Source organism: Diadema antillarum, unplaced genomic scaffold (assembly GCF_040938485.1).
Source record: "Diadema antillarum isolate AM-2024a unplaced genomic scaffold, OU_Dant_1.0 scf00000011, whole genome shotgun sequence".
NCBI classification, from domain to species: domain Eukaryota; kingdom Metazoa; phylum Echinodermata; class Echinoidea; order Diadematoida; family Diadematidae; genus Diadema; species Diadema antillarum.
The window spans coordinates 841,606-860,630 of NW_027270900.1; the positions used below are offsets into that span (position 1 = coordinate 841,606).

Sequence of the window (19,025 nt, forward strand, 5' to 3'; positions counted from 1 at the left end):
ATATAAAACATGAATAAATACGTATGGTTTGAATTACAAATTTCACAACTACGAATAAAAACATGTTTTACCCTCAGGATGTCGAAACATCCAGTGTAACATCAACAGCGGACCGGTCTGCGCCAACGGCAGGAGGTTCCCCAATGACTGCGTCTTGAGGAGATCCTTCTGTAACAGACGTCAACAGTTCCGGCTCGAACGCTGCCCGACTCAAGGACCAAGGCAGCCACAGCAGCCATGGGGACAGCAGAGCAACAACCAACGTCGGCAACCTCCCTTCAATCAGGGTCGGCCTAACCAGGGTTGGAACAACCAGGGTCGCCCCAACCAGGGATGGAGCAACCAGGGTTACAACCCGGGTTACAACCAGGGCTACAATGGAGGTTACAACCAGCAGTGGTACCCCTCGAGTCAGGGTACATGGAGCCAAGGATTCGCCGACCCGGAGGAACGGCAAGAGGCGCTAGAAAATCAACGAGAAAATCAGCAAGAGATGTACGAGAACGATTGGGAAAACCAGCAAGAGATGTACGAGAACGAGCGCGAAAATCAGCAGGAGATGTACGAGAATCAGCGGGAGAACCAAGAGGAGGGAGGAATGGGTATGTTCCAGGGAGGCTGGTACCAGAACCCCAACCAGAACATGGGGCGCTACCGTGGACAGCAACCTGGATGGAGGGGTAACTACAATCCACCACGCCGACAGATGCAACCGATGTGGACAAGCCGCGAGCAATTTAACCCGATGATGCCCAGTGGACTGGTAGCAGGTGGCGACAACGACTTCGTGGAGGCAGAAGAACTCGAGTTTGACGGACCTGTGGCTCAGACTGCAGGAGGGACAACTAATTCACAAGAGACAAGCTCCGAGGAGATACTCAGTCCCGGTGGCAGTCCCGGTGGCAGCCCTGGCCAGTCCTTCAGCTCCCCGAGTGACTCCGTCCTCAGCACGGGACCGTTCGGCTCTCTTTAAAGCTAACGCGATTTAGAATGAATATAGGAGAGTCAGTAGACTTGTAGACGGATCTCGGCAGGTTTTACCGAGTAATTTGTAGTTACGGGATACATTAATCATTTACGACGGGATATATCGAAAGTCTCTTGTTATCTTTTACCCACAATACAGCAACTGATTCAATTTCGAATTATAGCACAATAAAGACTTTTCTAGGGAAAACTCGACGACTTGGATGTTATAATTACTACACCTTATGTAAGGATTCAGTATCAAATATCACAATCAACGAACTTTAGGAAGAATCACGAGGTGTACGTTTGTTTTACTTCTGGTTTGGAAATTTTTCCCTGAAAGCACTGTCATGCTGACTAAAGGTCAGTGCCTTACAGCATGTTCCTAATGAGCTCTTTTCCTTTCCGTTTCAATCATGTATTAACAACTTTTTTGGAGGGGAAAGAACATTTTTTTTCAACTGTATTTGAAACTTTGTGTAAATGTTAAGTCAACAAATGAAATGATATTTGATTTCTGTAAAGAGTAATCGCTTGGTATCAGTCATCAGCTACATCAATAGCTGTTATTGTTGTTTCATTAAAAGTACCCTTTGCTCTTCCCATTACAATATTGTATTCAATCATCTTGACTACATTGTCTATTACAAGATGCAGTTGAAATATACGAAGTAGTTATCCTTACAATGAATTGGTGTGAATCTCCATTATTCTTGTTATTATCATCTATATATAAATCTCTATCTCAAGCAAAACATCGAAGTGTTGCGGCTGAGTCGTACGTTATACATGTACTTTTGATTTGATTTGATTTGATTTGATAGGGTATATATATATACATGCATATATATATATATATATATAGATAGATACCAATTTTAGCAATACACAATTGGAAAATTGTTGATTATTCGATCAAATTATTACGAAGAAATACAGGGGACCACCATTTTAAACGGAAGTTTGATTTTAATGACGGCCTCTGAGAAGAATGCATACAATTATGGATAACTTGTCATTACAAATAATTTCATACTAAATTGTATTGCGGTGGTGGGATGAGTAGAAAAATGCATCAGTGCAACGGTGAGTCAGGGTAACGTGTATGGGAGTGCAGTTTGGTTTATTTTGTTTTATTTTGTTTTGTTTTGTTTTGTCTTCTCTTGATTTCTGTTTTGATAGAGGCTTTTGTGTGGATTTATAGGCATATAAGTCGTGTGTTTGTAAAAGTGTATGATTCTGTGTATTGATACGTGTAGGTGGATGTGCATGTGTACATGGTATACATATTCCAATATGAAATAAAAAAAACAACATGTGCGCTAAAAGGTGTGGGGGTAGAGAATTTTTAATCGACCAAAAGTTTTAGTGCATACAGATATACAGATACAGATTTATGCACAATATGTCGTTGAATATGACATTTTTCATATAAAACAAACAATAGCAAAACGATCCTAAATACAGACTGACCGCTTCCGGTTTAGAGCGCACAGCATTCTGTCTGAGAATGTTTCTTGGTGTTGTGTGACAGACTGTGATAACTCGTTGAATTTGGTCAGGGTTGATTCATCTAAATGACCATGATGGCCGTGGTGAAAGCGAAAATGATTATGATAATTTCACAGATAATTTTGACATGGAAGAGGATGTGTTATTTAAGGAAAGTTACCACCATCAATAGCCTACGCTGTGAGCACGTTTAAAATGGAGGAAATATTGCTATGACATCATGATTCGATAACCTCGAGCAAGAGCATCATATCAAACAAACAACGTAAAGCAAAGATAGATTCGTTTTATCAGACAGCATATCTAATTTATCCGAAATTTCAAATTACAAATTGGGTATCATGAATCGATTTCGCCTTGTTTATGAAAATGGTGAAGAATGCTTGAGCAAAATACATTATGTGGCATCCCTAACTATCACAATTTAAGTCAATGTTATGGAATCATGAACAGATAATGGTTGTTGATGATTACTTTGGGGAAACAGAGAGTAGTGTTTAGCAGACAAAAGAAACCAACACTTTCTTCTATAGCTGGATAAGAGGACTTTAGTATTGAGAGAGAATATAGATTTCTAGTTTTCATGTTTACATTTTTTATATTATCTATTCTACATTCCCTTTTTCTCCATCCACTTTACCAACACATTGAACACACACAAACATATCATCACATTCTTTCAAAAACAAAGCAAAATTATTATATCAAAACATGCAGTCAAGAACATTAAACCAACGACAATGTCTATCTAGAATATAATTCAAGAGCTCCACATGTGAAATATAATTGTGTGACCTCTATACCAGTGCAAAATGACGTTCTCTTTTACGAATGATTTTCAGCCATTCTGTGCTGCAAGGAAACTAACAGTAACCATAATGCTCACTCTTAAGGAGAGATCCCTCTTGCTGGTGTTCAAAAACAAGTGAGAAATTTTTGCCAACTACTTGTATCCGATGCCCTTAAGCATTACTAATGGCGGGATGCAGCTCAAATCTTTGTTACTATTTTCATTGTTCAGCTGAAACTGCAAACCCATTCGAATAATGCGGCCCGTAAAAGAGGGTATCCACACTGTTATAGCAAAGAGAACTTCATTTGCATGAATACAGAACAACAACAGAGCATATTTATCACAATCAGAATGACTGTCTTGTTTACCTAGAGCTTTTTGTCAAAGAGCTCGTTTATAGTTGAGTGCACTACACGCTGTTCATGGATTTCACAATGCAATTATATTTGCCCATCACACACAAACACACACACACACACACACACACACACACACATAAGGACACATATTTAAACGAATAGAAAGAAGACTGTTGCATGCACCCCCCTCTCTCCATATATATATATATATATATATATATATATATATATATATAAAGAAAGAGATAGAAAGTGAGAGAGACTTTGTAGTTATATATGACTTGAACAGTGTTAAACCTTAAACTAGGCAAGCTGCTAGGGTGCCTAGTTTTCACTATATATTCTGATTTCATGTTTTTAAGTAGGCGTTTCAAAGCAAATGAAATGTCACACACACAACACATAAGTAATACATATAATACATATCATTTATAAAGCGCTTATTACAATATTACACACAAACATAAATTGAATAATGACAATACTGTAAGGTCTTGCATAGAAAGATTGTTTCAAGGTTTGCCTTACCTTTTTTATTCTGATTCTAATCAGGAAGTGTCTTTTACTACGTTACATCGCTAAATCTGTAGCTTTAAAACACGAGACGAGGGTTCCACGGAATACGGGTGACAAAAGTTCACCTTTCCATTAGTTAAATCAACCGATCAGTTTAAAAAAAGATAAAAATTGTCATCAACGAAGTTGAGAAAATAAGTGAAATTAAGGCTGACACTTTTTTCCCCCCAAACAGTGACATAGCTACAGTCATAAAGATAACCCAAAGATGATGTCATAGCTTCGCATGATACTGATTATGTTATGTCCACCCTTGCTCCGCGAAGAGAAGAAATTTGATATCCTCAACATACATGTATTTTAGTTGTTACAATGACGATATTGTACATAGAAGGGGCTCAAGTGGCTGAATTATTGGTTTAATGACTCATTTTGGATTTTATGATCAAAATATCTGAATAATTGATGGCCATGATATCATCTCCTTTCATTAGGCCTGTATGTGTCCGCCACCATTGATCTCTCATTTTGAAATCCCATAAACTTTGATTTTTCGTCCGATTTCAATGAAACATTAATTTTCAGTTTAAGTTCATCCTTTAACTTTCTCTGGTCAACTTAAACATGGATTGGAAGTTCACTTTAACTTTATATTATACAGCTGAAGTGAAATTCCAATCCATGGTTTAGCTATATAGGCAAGCCTTGACACTCATACGTTTATGGTCTCAAGGAATATACAGCCTACACATGCAACCTACATATACCTACAACTCTTTCTAAATCCCATAATAACGTGCTGAAAGAAAATGGTTTAAATGTGGCTAATTTTATGGATTAATACGAAATGCTCTCAGATTTGATATGAAAAGCCAATCTTGCGTTACTCTGCAACATTATGACCTGCAATATCGATTTGTACCAAACCAATTAGAAGTTCAAGTACTGAAGCTGTTATCAAACCGAAGAATAAAGTAACATTAGAAAGTTGGTCCAAATAACTCTGATAGGACATGCACGGGGTGGTATATGTACACTCAGTAAAAAAAAAAAAAAAAAAAAAAAAGTAAACACTTTTTTAAGTTCATAATTTCCATAGAAGATTTTGATGAAAATCAATGTATTATAAACCATATTAATCTTTTATCTTATTGATCTTTTGGGCTTCATAGATATTATAGAGATCATAGATTTATTGTTGCAACTTAAGTCATTTTTTTATTGTGTTAAATTCGTCTTTTGTTCTTATTGTTACATGGAAGAGCACATGCGCATGAATGACTTATCTTGTTCATTTTTGCAATTTTTACTTTTGTGCCTTTGAAGATCAAAACAAAGGTGTTCACTCATGCGTAAGGTATCCCTTTTTGTTGACCTACCAGATTGATAGCAAATTAAATTACCTTTCATATTGTATGTAATACATTAACTTGTAACAAAATATTCTATGAGAAATATAAACTTGAAAAAGTGTTTCTTTCTTCTTTTTTAATGCTGAGTGTACTTACTGTCATATGTATCTTTTGATGAAAACAAGTTGTTAAGGTGTGGCCTTATGGGGAGAAGAGGGATGATATTCGTCATCCAGTCACCCATGGGAGAGAACTTCCTCCTCAGCCTCCAGAGAGTGGCTACACTGAGCTAACGTCATGGTCTGTGACTTTAACCGATGGACACGGGGGACGCTCCCCCAACGACATGGCGGGACAAGAGCTGACGGACATTTCCCGTCTGCCGTGAATATGAGTGATTATGTCTCCACCCCCACCCCGTGCGTTTGATATCGCGATATATCTATATGTCCAATATCTGACATTATATCGTGATGGTCTCTAAGCCCACACACACACGCACACACACACACACACACACACACACACACACACACACTCACTCACACACACACACTATTCCCCTCACTCTTTATCTCTTTCTCTCTGTATCTTTCTATCTACCTATCAACCTGTCAATTTGACCATCTTCCTCTGTACTCAGGGTCTTCACCCAATGAAATACAAATTTATCTTTAAACCTTGATATTATTCTTATATATTCTTGCATGTTATATTTCCACATCTTTATTTTTTTTTCTGCAACCGTATGAATCTATTACTTTTCCTCGTTATTCTTATATATATATATATATATATATATATATATATATATATATACATATATATATGTTATTACCATCATCATCATCATTAATATTACTAATATGCAAATTCATAGGATTTAATAGCACAAAGATATACTTAATCACCCTTTGATATAGTCATATCCTATTGTTCAGATAATTTAGTGATGGAAACTTTAGTTCGAATGCTTAAGTCAATCTTTTGGGCACTTCTGTTCTCTCGAAAGATTTTTCTTTAAGAATGGAGAAAACGTAAAGGTTCCACCGATTTCTATTATTTTTACACTAGTTCAAGGAATAATGAATATATCAGTGTAACCATTATCAACAAAATTAAATTGCATTACGTATTGTATTAACGGAATGCATTCTGTTTCTTCAGTACATATTTCTCTCACATTTAAACGAAATTGTGCATGTGAGGTTATTTTTTCTCTTTTTCTGTCCCAGTTGCATGTCCCGCTCATCTCCTTGATATACTTTTGAGAGTGAATGACTATAATTGAACTATTTCTTTCTTCACCATTACTTTTTTCCTCCAACATGTACCAGTGTCTTCTTTCATATACATTTCCCTCTGTCTACTCAAACCATCTGAGCAAAGTCATACAAACTAGAAGCGTCAGCATCCTATAGATGAACATGATCGGAGATGCGGAAGTCTGAGTAAGATTGCATCGCGTTTCTGGCTCGAGAAGACACGCGACCTCAATTTTGTGTCCGAGAACGCAATATCGTAAATAACCAACATCTTTCGCAGTGGACGGGGCTATTGGAGACATTGAATCACGCTCCTGCACATACATTCATCATCCTTGATTAACTGTAAACTATTGGGTCTTCCTACTCACGTCGTGCCAATGTGACCTTTTAGACGACTGAAACGGAACCCTTTGGAATCGGTTATCATCTTTCGGTGAGCAATACTTTATCCAACGATTTTCAGACGTTTTATTCAAAGTCATCTTCACATGTTTACCTCTCCCCCGACCTCCCCATGATTTATGTGATTTCAGAGACACTTTTTAATAGCAGTTTTTCCAATTTCAATCTGAGCAACAGTAGGTAATGAGGCATTGCATGTAAACGCATGCACCTAAATGGACACTGCAGGTATTTCTATTTCTTGGATTAAAAAGAGATAATTATCTGAATCTTGATTAATTAGTAAAGAAAGAGAAAGTGATTTTCACAGTATGCAGCAATATATATTGAAATGTGATGATTGTTTATTCCCCCCCCCCCATTCCCCAACAAATGACGATAGTGGTAAAGTATATGAAATGTTACGACAGGAACCATTTATCGGAACAGGCGTCCCTCAGCATGACAAACTAATAACGAAACAACACATATATTTGGTAATCATCTCACATGCTAATGTTATTTGTGTTTTGTTTTGTTTTGTTTTTTATCAACTGAACCTAAGGCACCATATTTTCTTTATCCTTGTTTTAAAGCTGGTTTGACCGTCCACCAGCGTTATGAAGGTTCTTCTATTCTTCGTCTGCCTGTTTGCCGTCTACTCACCTAGTTTGAGTCAGCTGGGTAAGTATATCACCATGGTTACCGCAAAGATATAATGATATCCAAACTTACACCTAAAATAACACATTTACGCATTGTATAATCTTCACAAATGTGAAAAGCTTTTCCAACTATGATCCTCTCTCCAAATCGTTGTTACCATCATTCGATGTTTTCATCATCAGTATTCCTTTTTATTAAAAAAGGTTCATTGCGCATATTATGTTTAATAAAATGGTATAGTTGGAAAGGTAAACAATGATGTAAACAGTCGACAGTAGATACAGTGGACATTGTGTTCTTAGGTTCCACGTAATGAAGTGCAAGCAGGCTCTCGTCAGAGTCTCTTTGCAATGCTTGAATGTGATGTGATGTTCGAGTTCAACTCCTGTGAAAGTATTTTTAACGTCCAATCATGGAATTCTGACGATATTGTTATTATATTGTCAAATTGTTTAAACTTGACTAAGTGTGACTGCTGTTTTCCGCTTATAACTGTGTAATAGTTCATCTCAGGTTATGATATTGAATACACATGGATCTGGGATGCTCATCAATTTTACGTTGGATGTCATGGCTTTAACTGTACGCAAAGCCACAGAATTAAGAATTGAAAATAAACTGAAGTATTTTTGTATGCAGAAGCTCACGACAATTTTTTGTTGCTATAAATCTGGTCTTCTGTAAGATGTGAGAAATACAATGTAAAAGGTGAATGTGTTAGGGGTGAAACTGTCAGTGGTAAGGAGTATATTTAAGTGGAAATTAAACGTAAATATCAGTCCATGATATAAATATTAAGTGTCACTACAGTGTGCCTTTAAAGGGTTCTTTATTTGAGCTGCCCGCAATTGTATTTACACAATCGAGATGCTTAAAGCACCTACATTATTCCTTTGAAATTTTCACACCAAACCACAAACCCAAGAGAGGGCCTTAGTATTTTATCTATAACTTGTGGGAAAAAAGAATCAAGGAATTCCTTCTTTCTAGGCGTGCATTACCATACTCGGCTGAGTGACTATTAAAGTCATTCAATGATTGTCTAGAGCTGCAAAGTTTGAAGACAGCTGGAAGGATAACTTGGTTAACACCAGACAGTCTGGCGTATTGATTTTGAACGTGCTTTAGATGGCCGTTTTAAACTCTGATAGTCAAGCTAGTAAAGTGATCAGGAACTTAAACAATGGAACAGGATAGAGACATATAACAGGGTATCGTAGGGTCTTTTTTATCTGTTACAAAGATAGTGAGAGAATAATGTAAAGACATGACAGAGACAGACAGACAGACACACACACACACACACACACACACACATAATAAAGTCCCATCGAAGGGGAATAAAAGGACTGATGACCGCAGACAGGGAACTCTGCGGTAGTAGCAATGTTCAATTTCAGCAGGGTTCTGCGTGTTTTGATTAGAGAGTATATCCTTTGCGTCACGCTGTCTGTATCAAGTCCCCCAAACTGCTTCGAGCGAGAAGGAAAAGTTTATTAAAGTTATTTCCATGGTAACGGCCCTTGTAAATAAAAAGGGGAGGCATTGAACATGATGGGGCAGGAATGGCAGCAGTGACTAAGAGGTACAAACGGACGTACATTGTTTTCTGGTTATGATGACATCATGTTGTTGTTTCTCTACCTGTGACCATGGTAACCTTGAATCTACTTCGACCTTGATTTTATTGAGTTCAAGGTTATTTCTCGTCATATTATATCAAATCATCATGTCAAATCATTACTATAATGTTTCCATCAACTTATGAACTTATAAGTGGCAATAGATATTCTTCGACTTGCAGTGTGAATTGCAAAATTGGCATCAGGATGAAAGTGATGTACATACTAATCACGTATTTTCGGCCCCTTTAAAGTGCCCTTGAGTACAATATACCGCGTCATGTTTAAGTTAGATTTTTTTTAAGAGGCTGAAATCACAGAAAAAAAAGTCAGAGATTTCATCAAAATCAAACCCTCAAATCCCAACCGACGAAAGTAAATGATCCTGCTTTATTCGTTCATCGCAAAGAGTAGGGCGTATAAATATCCTGTGAAGTGGTCCGCCCCAAGTAGTGTACATACAACTCGACCCTATGGAAGACCAGCTTATGCAGCTGAATATGGGCTGTCCAGCCATCTTGTGAACTAGAAAAAAAGAAAAACATAATCATAATCATAAAAATAGAACTAGAAAGTATAAAATGTCACTTGTGAGATTGGAATATTGGAAAATTGAATAAGATGATGTAAATAGTTTCCCATCGCCCTACAGGACCTTATAATCTTTTAAATTTCCCTTTTTCGACATGAATTCAAACAGAAAAATGTATATCTTTCGCAAAAAGTGTTTACAAGTTATGAGTTGTGATTGACATAAAACATTTGTTTCAGAGTCAGTGACATTTTAATGTTTGCTATACAATTTTTAAGTGTTTTGAGAGCGTAATTATAAATTCCTGTAAATGATCTTTATTTCCTTGCGTGGTCACTTTTTTCCTCATTTTTTTTTTCATCAATGGATGTTTTGACATGTAATTCGTCGATCATTTCAAAGGTTGCAGGAAGATACGTCGCCGGTGTCCGCCAAACACAGTGAGAGGTCCCGTCTGCGATTCAAACGGTCAAACATGGCCCAGTCATTGCTCGCTACTGAGAGGCCAATGTGCTAACACCGGACTTCACACGAGACTGGCTTATGTTGGAAACTGTTTGCAGCCAAGACTGACGCAACAGCCGTGGCTGCGCCAACAGTGGCCAAACTTTCAAGGTTGCGTGTTTTCAGATATTTTCTTTGAACCTGTTCATTGTAACGGTATGATGATTAGTGAGTAATAATTTCATATATGCGTATATGGTATAACGTATATAAAATGATGACACTGGAATATTAAAATGTACACCTGTGACGTGAGTATTTCAAAAGGTACATGATGAACCAACATGGGATTTGAAATCGTCATCTACACCAGACCATTTAAAGTTGATGCCAGTTCCTGGTGGTAACAGAAAGAACTCGAAACAAATAACTTATTGCTTTTTCTTTCTCACTTGTTATGCCTGTCATATTACGGTCATGAGTCCCCAACCACTTGATAATGAATCAAAAATATAATCATGAGATGCATCTGCTGAAAATTCTTCCATATGATTGAACGAAGAAGGAGCATATAATATGGATATCAAGACGGTTTTGTTTGTAACCTTTAATTTCTCGGTCATCTCTGATATTTCATGGCACTGTGTCACAACTTCGAAGAGTTATCCCGAAAACTATATTCGTATCTGTTGTCACAGAAACTTTTTCCGTACCAGAGAGCAGTGAGGAGACAAGCGAAGAAGTTGAGATGTGGACCACAGCTGCCCCAGCCGCCAGGAACACAGTGCCGATGAGATTTCCCAATGGTATCAGTTTGTTGTTTGAAAACAATCTCTGACAATTCAGACGTTGTCTTTTGATGGGACTCTGCGATCAAACCAGATTTATCTGAAGTTATGCTGTTGCATCAATAGTTAGTAATGATACGACTGCTTTCAATTAAAACCAGGAAGGCGAGTTCTTCTCACCTCCCTGATTCTAACCAACTATTGTATTCTTGATGCTCACAAGATAATAAGGTATTTGCCGATTTGCCGTATATGATTTATTCAAGTGGATTTGCTTTGAATTCATCAGATTTCCGTGAGAGGAATGAGCACAAAAGATCGAACATTGTATTTCAAAACGTCCCAAATTACATTGACAAAGAGCTTTCAAGCTCAACAAAATTTGATATCATTTACGATCATAAGTCTTGCACATCATGATTGAAAAGAAAACAGCATTAGATACCAAATTGTATAGAGCATCAAGTACAGACTGAAAAATAGAAAACCACATATTTTTATTTTTGTTACATAAATTAATGATAAAAGCGACTTACGAAGGCAGCATTGATAATTCGATGTGCAGCTGCTGTTTTTCAGTCATATTTGCAAACTGTATGTTCATGATTTCGTCATGTTAGCAAATTACGTGCTGTTTTTTGGACTTGCTTTCCCCCAACACTTCATGATTCTAGGTAAAAGATATTATTTGTCTCTGAAAATTATCACTTGCATTCTCGGTTTTATTTCAAACTACGATAAATATTACATGACCCATACCATGTCATTTGGACGTGTGGACAGCTCTTCATGCACCTGCTTTGCTTTGCTATAGTTTTACCCGCCAGGGAGAGAACTGCATGCATTCTGAAGAGAATTCGTAGACGAATTAGTTGTATTTGAGACAGCAATAGTCAAGTAACAGTACTTGAAAAGCTAGTGGAAGTAGCAGTGGCATTAGTAGTAAATAATTTAATACCTGAATACATAAACGACCCAAGTCCAAATTTGGCTATCGTCTTTGGAGACACTTAACACAGTCGATCAAAGGTAGATAATCGGTCAAATGAATGTTTTACATTTAAATTTGTATAGATACATTCCATCAACTGAAAAAACTAAAAACATTAGGAAATTATTCAATAGTGTCTATTTTTTTTTCAATTTTTTTTTGTAATGGACTTGGGTCATTTTTATATTCGGGTTTTCAATTTTTCGTCTTGAGAGCTGATTTTCTGTAAAATTTGCTGTCATTCTGCTGACCTGAATAGATCCTGTTACCTTACCACCGGAAGGAGCGATGCCCTATCCGTGTCCTCAGCGATGCGGCGCCAGCGGTAAGCGCGTTTGCGGCACGGATGGGCGCACGTACGATTCGGGGTGCCACGTGCGAATGGAAGGGTGTCGAACACGTGATCGCACGCTGATGGTCAACTACGTCGGGCCATGCCAGTGTCCCGAGAGCTGCCCGATGGTGTACGAGCCGGTGTGCGCCACGAGTAGACGCCAGGGCTTCGGGCGGGAGCGAACTTACTCGTCGGAGTGTGAGATGCAGAAGGACGCATGTCGACACAATGATAAATCAGTGGCTGTCTCATACAACGGTGAATGTGCCGCAGCTCTGACTGGTAATCTCCGTGGCCACATAAATTGATTAAGTTTGAGTTTTTCTCCTTTTTTTTTTCTTATTCATCCGAGAGGTATCCACCATTTTTTCAGATATACATAAGGCGTTATCTTAATATTAACAGTTCTGAATGAATTATGGATGTCAGCGAGAAGTCAGTAATTAAAAATCACAATGTCACAATGCACAATATCTAAAGACTCATTCTTTCAAAATAAATGGAATTGTAAACTTTAGTGATTTGCAATTGAAGTAATTAATCAAGCCTAGTATCGATGGCTAAAAAGGGTCGAAAAGGTCCAACGGTTGAACATAAATCATGAAAGAATTTTCAGCTTCATTATTAACTGTTACTAGAATACTCCTTTTCCTTCCTCGATGACACTACATATCAACATTTTTGTTTGTTTGTTTGTGTGTGTGTGTGTGTGCGTTTGTCTGTTGGTGTGTAGTTGGCAGGGATCTTTTTTTGGACCTACATCTACGTCTACCTTGCGCTGTTTCTTTCATAATGGAAATGAGAGGATTAGACAGCATTTGATGAAAAGGCTGAAGCTGTGTTTTATTTTAGGTTTATTGAGTCACCATTAACAGGAAAAGCAGAATGTACTTTTGAGTGATAGAGACCTGCTATTGTTTGAGTTTAAGATGCTGGTATTCTACCAGCCGTTTTCATTCACCTCCTTGCTTTCTCCCTCAGGCGTGATAAGCCAAACACACATCAAACGTGGCTTGCTTGATAATTTTTTTTTTCTGCCAGGACGATGCCGAATGCAGTGCGATTCCGTCTACGACCCCGTCTGCAGTTCGACGAACATGACGTACAGAAGTGAATGCGAACTCCGACGACATCGCTGCATCTCGCAAATCCACTCGCTGTCTGTTGCCTACTCCGGAGCCTGTCCCCACGCACCAATCAGTGAGTAAGCAAGAGCCACAAAAATCGAACTGAGACGACTGTAGAATTTCTACAGTCACCCACTCTCGGGAGGAAAATGTGAAAAGAAATGCAATCGACAGCAACTTCCTACAGAGTTACAAGAAGATTGCTCGGTTGTTTCGCTTTCTATAAAAAGTTAGTTGGCGAATTGTGTGCGAGAACTGAATTTGAGCTACCTGTAAGCTCTGAAAACAACTAGTTAAGCTCACTTATCGAGCAAAAGTTAGGTTTCAGAATTCAGAAGAGGAATGGTTTCATAGTGATAGCCTATGCGATGGATACATTTTCATTACCTTTTTCATGTTCAAACGGTGAGAATGATAATCAGATAACTGTGCTATTACTCCCACTTTCACTTTAAGTTTCCTCAGATAGTTCAACTTGAAATGAAGTCTCCCTATATTGACGCTTGCTTTTAACATTTAGTCAGCATTTTATACACATTAATCTAGCACAGTCTGAAGGGCAGAAAAAAGTCGTCAAGACTTATATCAAAACTCGCAGTCCACATGAGACATTCTCCAAGGGCATGAAAAATATCAACAAATTCTACAAACAAAGGTTGCGATTATCATTTTGCAGTTAGGCAACAACCAATAACCTGTAAGCAGTTGAATTCTTGCTTTTGCAATTGCAATTATCACAACTTTCATAACTTGTTACCTTGTCTATGAAAGGTGTCCCAGGGAGGCGGGGTCAGACTACGGATACCCAAGGGAGCTAAACACTGTCGCAGGCATGACTGTCTCCTTAACACTTCGTAAAGTCACGCTCGAGACTTTGCAGGCGTGGCTTGCTGATATTGACATTTTCAATCGGATGGACGATCCCTCTCAGGGGACAAGTCTTTCACGCACTTCGATACAGAATATTCCAGATACTCTCCTCGGAGCGAAAAGAATAAAATTTGATAACAATAATGAAAAGGGAATTCAAGTTCATAAGCACGTGTGCGTGATGTGCCAACATCGTCATGGCGACGTCAATGCGGTGTGTTAGTGAGATCTTGAATTGCTCCTTTACATTTTCGTCATAGTGTGGGCCACACTCAAATAGAGGCGGTGTATCCCCCTTCACTCTCCCCATCTATCATACTCTATCCCCCACCCCATCCCAACCTCTTCCTCAGAAAATATTTTGCTCCGCGTAACCTTGCTGTGTTGCATTAAGGCGTAGCCGATTGCGTGTGTCTGAGCTTGTCATAGAAATAAAAATATCAGTATGTACATATTCCTTTTTGTTTCTTGAATGTTCCCATCCAAGATTGCAGTCATCTTGGACTCTTCCCATCACTCTCTTTTCTGCATACATCTATATAGCAATAAATCATACGATTTTTCGTTCATTTTGGTCCTAAACATAGTTCGTTTTGATCATACTAAACCTCTATTCATATTCTATTCATAGTGTTTATTTCGATGATTGGACTAGAACTAAATTTCATCTAAATTCGAAATTGAATGACACTAAGGTTATTTCCAATTTAGAGTCTCACGACTGTCCAGTTTAACAAGCTCTGGTGCATAAAGATCACATTTCTATTATCATTTTGTTCGAATTTGTCCCCACGTCCTTTTCCTTCACTTCAAAATCAATTATTCCGGTAAAAGTAAAGCCTAGTTGTTGGATGTTCAATTCTACACTCATCAGCTTGCTCATGCAGGTGCTGGTTTTACTAAGAGATGTTTTAGTCATTCTTTCAAGCCGTGAAATTTGTCCTTGAGAATCTGCACAATCAAAAAAAAAAGGCAAGCAATTATTACAATGATAATTATTGTTTTAATTGAAATTACTATTATCTTCATTATTATCTGTACATGTTTTAGATAACCATACGGAGATGCGCATTGCCGCAAAGATAGTCAGCATGAGTGAATATTAACACATGCTTTTCCCATTATTTTTTTTTAGTAAAGACAAACTTGGTAACAATCTCACAGAGAAATATGAGATTGATATCTGGTTATCAAATTAGATATTAAAGTGGAATGACGTACTTCTTAACATGCGTAATGAATTGTCCAAGATGTCAAAAGTGTGATATTTATTATGTAAAAGTCATTTCGTACAGAACATGGGAAATTCGATTCATAACTATAGAAGGTATCTTTATATTCACTATTAAGGGATCCTAGCCATGAGTTCTTTGAGTTTTCACATCAAATTAGTCGAAAATGGAGGTCAGACAGTTATTTTTTTACACACAAAACCATGTTCAGATAACGAGCAATATCCATTTAAATTGATTTAGTGTATTGGAATCGTATACCATTATTGTATACTGTCCAAACAGATTTGCCATGTCGGTGAAAGAAGGGTCAGATGTTTGGAAGATCTTTAATGTCAGTGCAGTGTATCATAACCTCACGTATTCTGTCTTACGTTTGTCTGGGTTTTTTTTTCATGCGTACAGGGTGTCCAAACCTGTGCCAACCAGCAAAAGACCCCCACTGCGGAAGTGACGGGGTGACGTACTCGTCTCTTTGCGAGTACGGGGTAGCAGCGTGCAAGGACCCCACCCTCAGGCTGCGATACGCAGGACCGTGCGTTCCGGGCACCGTTGGTATGTCGTGACGTCACTCATGGTTGTGGCTTATCACTATCTTTATACAATGTATTTTGTGACGTGATCTGTGTATTAAAAAGAAGGAATTGTTATTTCTCAGTTGACGGGAGGAAACGTTATTGGAACTTATGATCATAAGGACATGGAAACTTATTCAAAGTCAAAGTCAAATTCAAATGAAATCTTATTTCTAATATTATAACACGTTTGTTGTCGATACAGATTCAAAGAAAACAAAACGTACAATGTATTGCAACAACAACAAAAATATGCTTATATTAGGGAACTAATTGTTCAAATCAATGGAGTTAATGGAAAAAAATCGTTATAGAACCATCTCTTTTCAGAAAGCAAAATAACTTACGATTAGGCATACCGATATTTGGGTTTCAGTAACCAGGTACAATCATGAGAGGCATGCTTTTGTTTTTATGTAAGTAGCTCCTTAGAATTGGGAATTCATCCAAAACGAGTAGTCATTCCTAATGGAGGAAATTAACTTTAGAGCAATAAAAAGTGAAGTTATTCTTATCGAACAAGAAACCACCCCGTCATAACGTATGTGAGTCGTCATAATAAAAGAGAGTTTAATGATCTTTATATCGATTTAATCGAATGGCTGTGATTTTTAGTTCTTAGCCCGCAAACGATTATTTGATACTGACGATATCTTTGATTATACTGCAAAAGGTTTTGGTTACGCTTCTTGATATTACATATGTATGCGTCGCGCGGGACATACTAGTATAGATGTCAATCTTTCGTGAAAACAAAACAAAAATCTTTGAATCCATAATGCAGTCTTAATTTCTGGCCGATGTAAATTAAGCTTTTCCTGATCTGATTGTTCATTGAAATTCCATTTCTTCTTCAAGTTTAAAATCGAATATCACTTTTCTTTTAACTTAATTTGATGACTTGAACTCCCTTTCTCGCAGATCCGTGTGCCAGAATCTGCGACAGTTTCGAAGACCCTGTGTGTGGGACTGATGGGGAGACTTATTGGAATCCGTGTCTTCTTCAACTGGCCCACTGTAAGGACCCAACCATTACACTTGCATTCCGCGGGCACTGCCCCGGGACCACGCGGAACATCGGGAACGCTGTGCCCGTAGGACGAAGGAGATGTAAGGGAATTTTTCATTTAGTATCATTTACAGATATAACCTATGCCATTTCATGTGAATTTTTGCTAGCTCAATCAAAAATGGTCATCGATCATAATTGGAGGTACTTCATTAAATGGGATACGTGTTTATTGTCACACCAATTTCATATTCTTTCTGTATTTTCAACATTATCACGAAAATGTGCAATTGTATACTGTAGAATAAACTCTTGAAAAAACAAACAAACAAACGTGCTTTTATAAACTGTTGTTAGTGTTTTGAGAACATGCGCAGTGAATTGTAATATAAGGAAATTCTGCTACATTCAGATATACGAGCCAAGTCCTGTCAAGCTAGAAATGTAACAAATCAATGTTGTTGATTGTATCCTGTTGAGGTACATTATTTTTTTTTTCTTACAGTCGCTCTGAATAATCGATTCGCAAATGTTAATAGGAACTGCTGACATTAACTTCTCATTTGCCGAGGAGACGCAGGATGCGTGCCCCTCGCGGGAACTGAAACACCCATGTCAAGATAAATAATTATGTTTAAAAACTTATTTCTATAATGTAAATAGTTGAGAGTATGTATTTTGGTCCTATACAGCTTAATGAATCTTATGCATTTCCTAACATTCAGAGCTCATAGCGAACTCTGCACGACCTTAGATATACGAAATCAACAAAATTGAGTTAGTTGCCTCGCCACTTACGGTACTTAAATTAAGCATCCGGCTGTAACCACCGTTTTGATTTCGCTTTAAAAACGTTGGATCAATTCCAATATGTACATTACATTGTTGAGGTTTATGTTTCACTCAATAAAATCTATAACGCAACATTTCGCTTGCCTTGCAGATTACACCGCCTACGGTGCCAAGAGCGCTTTTATGGGCTTTCCGTGAGCGAACGCGACAGGTAGAGTTGAGTCATTCAGTAGTAGCGGCGCTCACTTTTCGTTCTCAGAGGCTTTCGACTCGGGAAGTGCTAGTGACAACTTGGATTCGTCTTCTAGTCCGTAGTGCTTACATTGCAAAACCAAAGAGGGAATGAACTCTTTTGTGTGGATGATTTCCGGGAGAAAAATAAAGAACTGAATGTAACTCATTCTTGATAGTGCCTTGCATTGCTTTCAGAATGACCCTCCTATACACTCACTGACATTTGAAACAAGGTCATGTACTGCCTGTACTGTATATAGATAGTGTAAGTTAAATCTTTCCTGTTACGACAGTCAAGTGAGATCATGTAGTTGCAGTTTGCCTGTTTTTCTTTTGATATATTGCAATAAGAGAGTCGTGTTATCAACAGATAAAAGTTTTAAACAATATATTGACATACTATTCTTTCGAAGTAGGCCCTATATGGAAAGCGGCGACAATAATTAAGCAGTAACTGAAAATATTGGGATGGTTTCAAGCGATCATAATCTTTCTTTACTTGTACAAGAAGGTAAAGCAATTATTGAACAAGCTAACTCCTTCAACCTTAGTTTACATTTGTCACAAAGAATGTCTTATTTTGCTTGCTTTTGTCCGTTTTAGTGGGGAATCTGTACACTTTTTTCTTGTTTTTTTTTTTTTTGCAAAGTTCCATATAC

At 37.7% G+C, this 19,025-nt stretch overlaps 1 protein-coding gene across 1 annotated transcript; it reads left to right on the plus strand.

Moving 5' to 3' along the window:
• The first annotated feature begins 7,770 nt into the window (after window positions 1-7,770).
• LOC139720530 (serine protease inhibitor dipetalogastin-like) lies at window positions 7,771-18,330 on the plus strand. The gene is made up of 8 exons (XM_071631886.1): window positions 7,771-7,834; window positions 10,373-10,585; window positions 11,113-11,220; window positions 12,453-12,809; window positions 13,569-13,727; window positions 16,162-16,311; window positions 17,253-17,441; window positions 18,284-18,330. The coding sequence occupies exons 1-8, from the start codon at window positions 7,771-7,773 to the stop codon at window positions 18,328-18,330; spliced, it is 1,287 nt and encodes a 428-aa protein (XP_071487987.1).
• The last annotated feature ends 695 nt before the right edge of the window (window positions 18,331-19,025 follow it).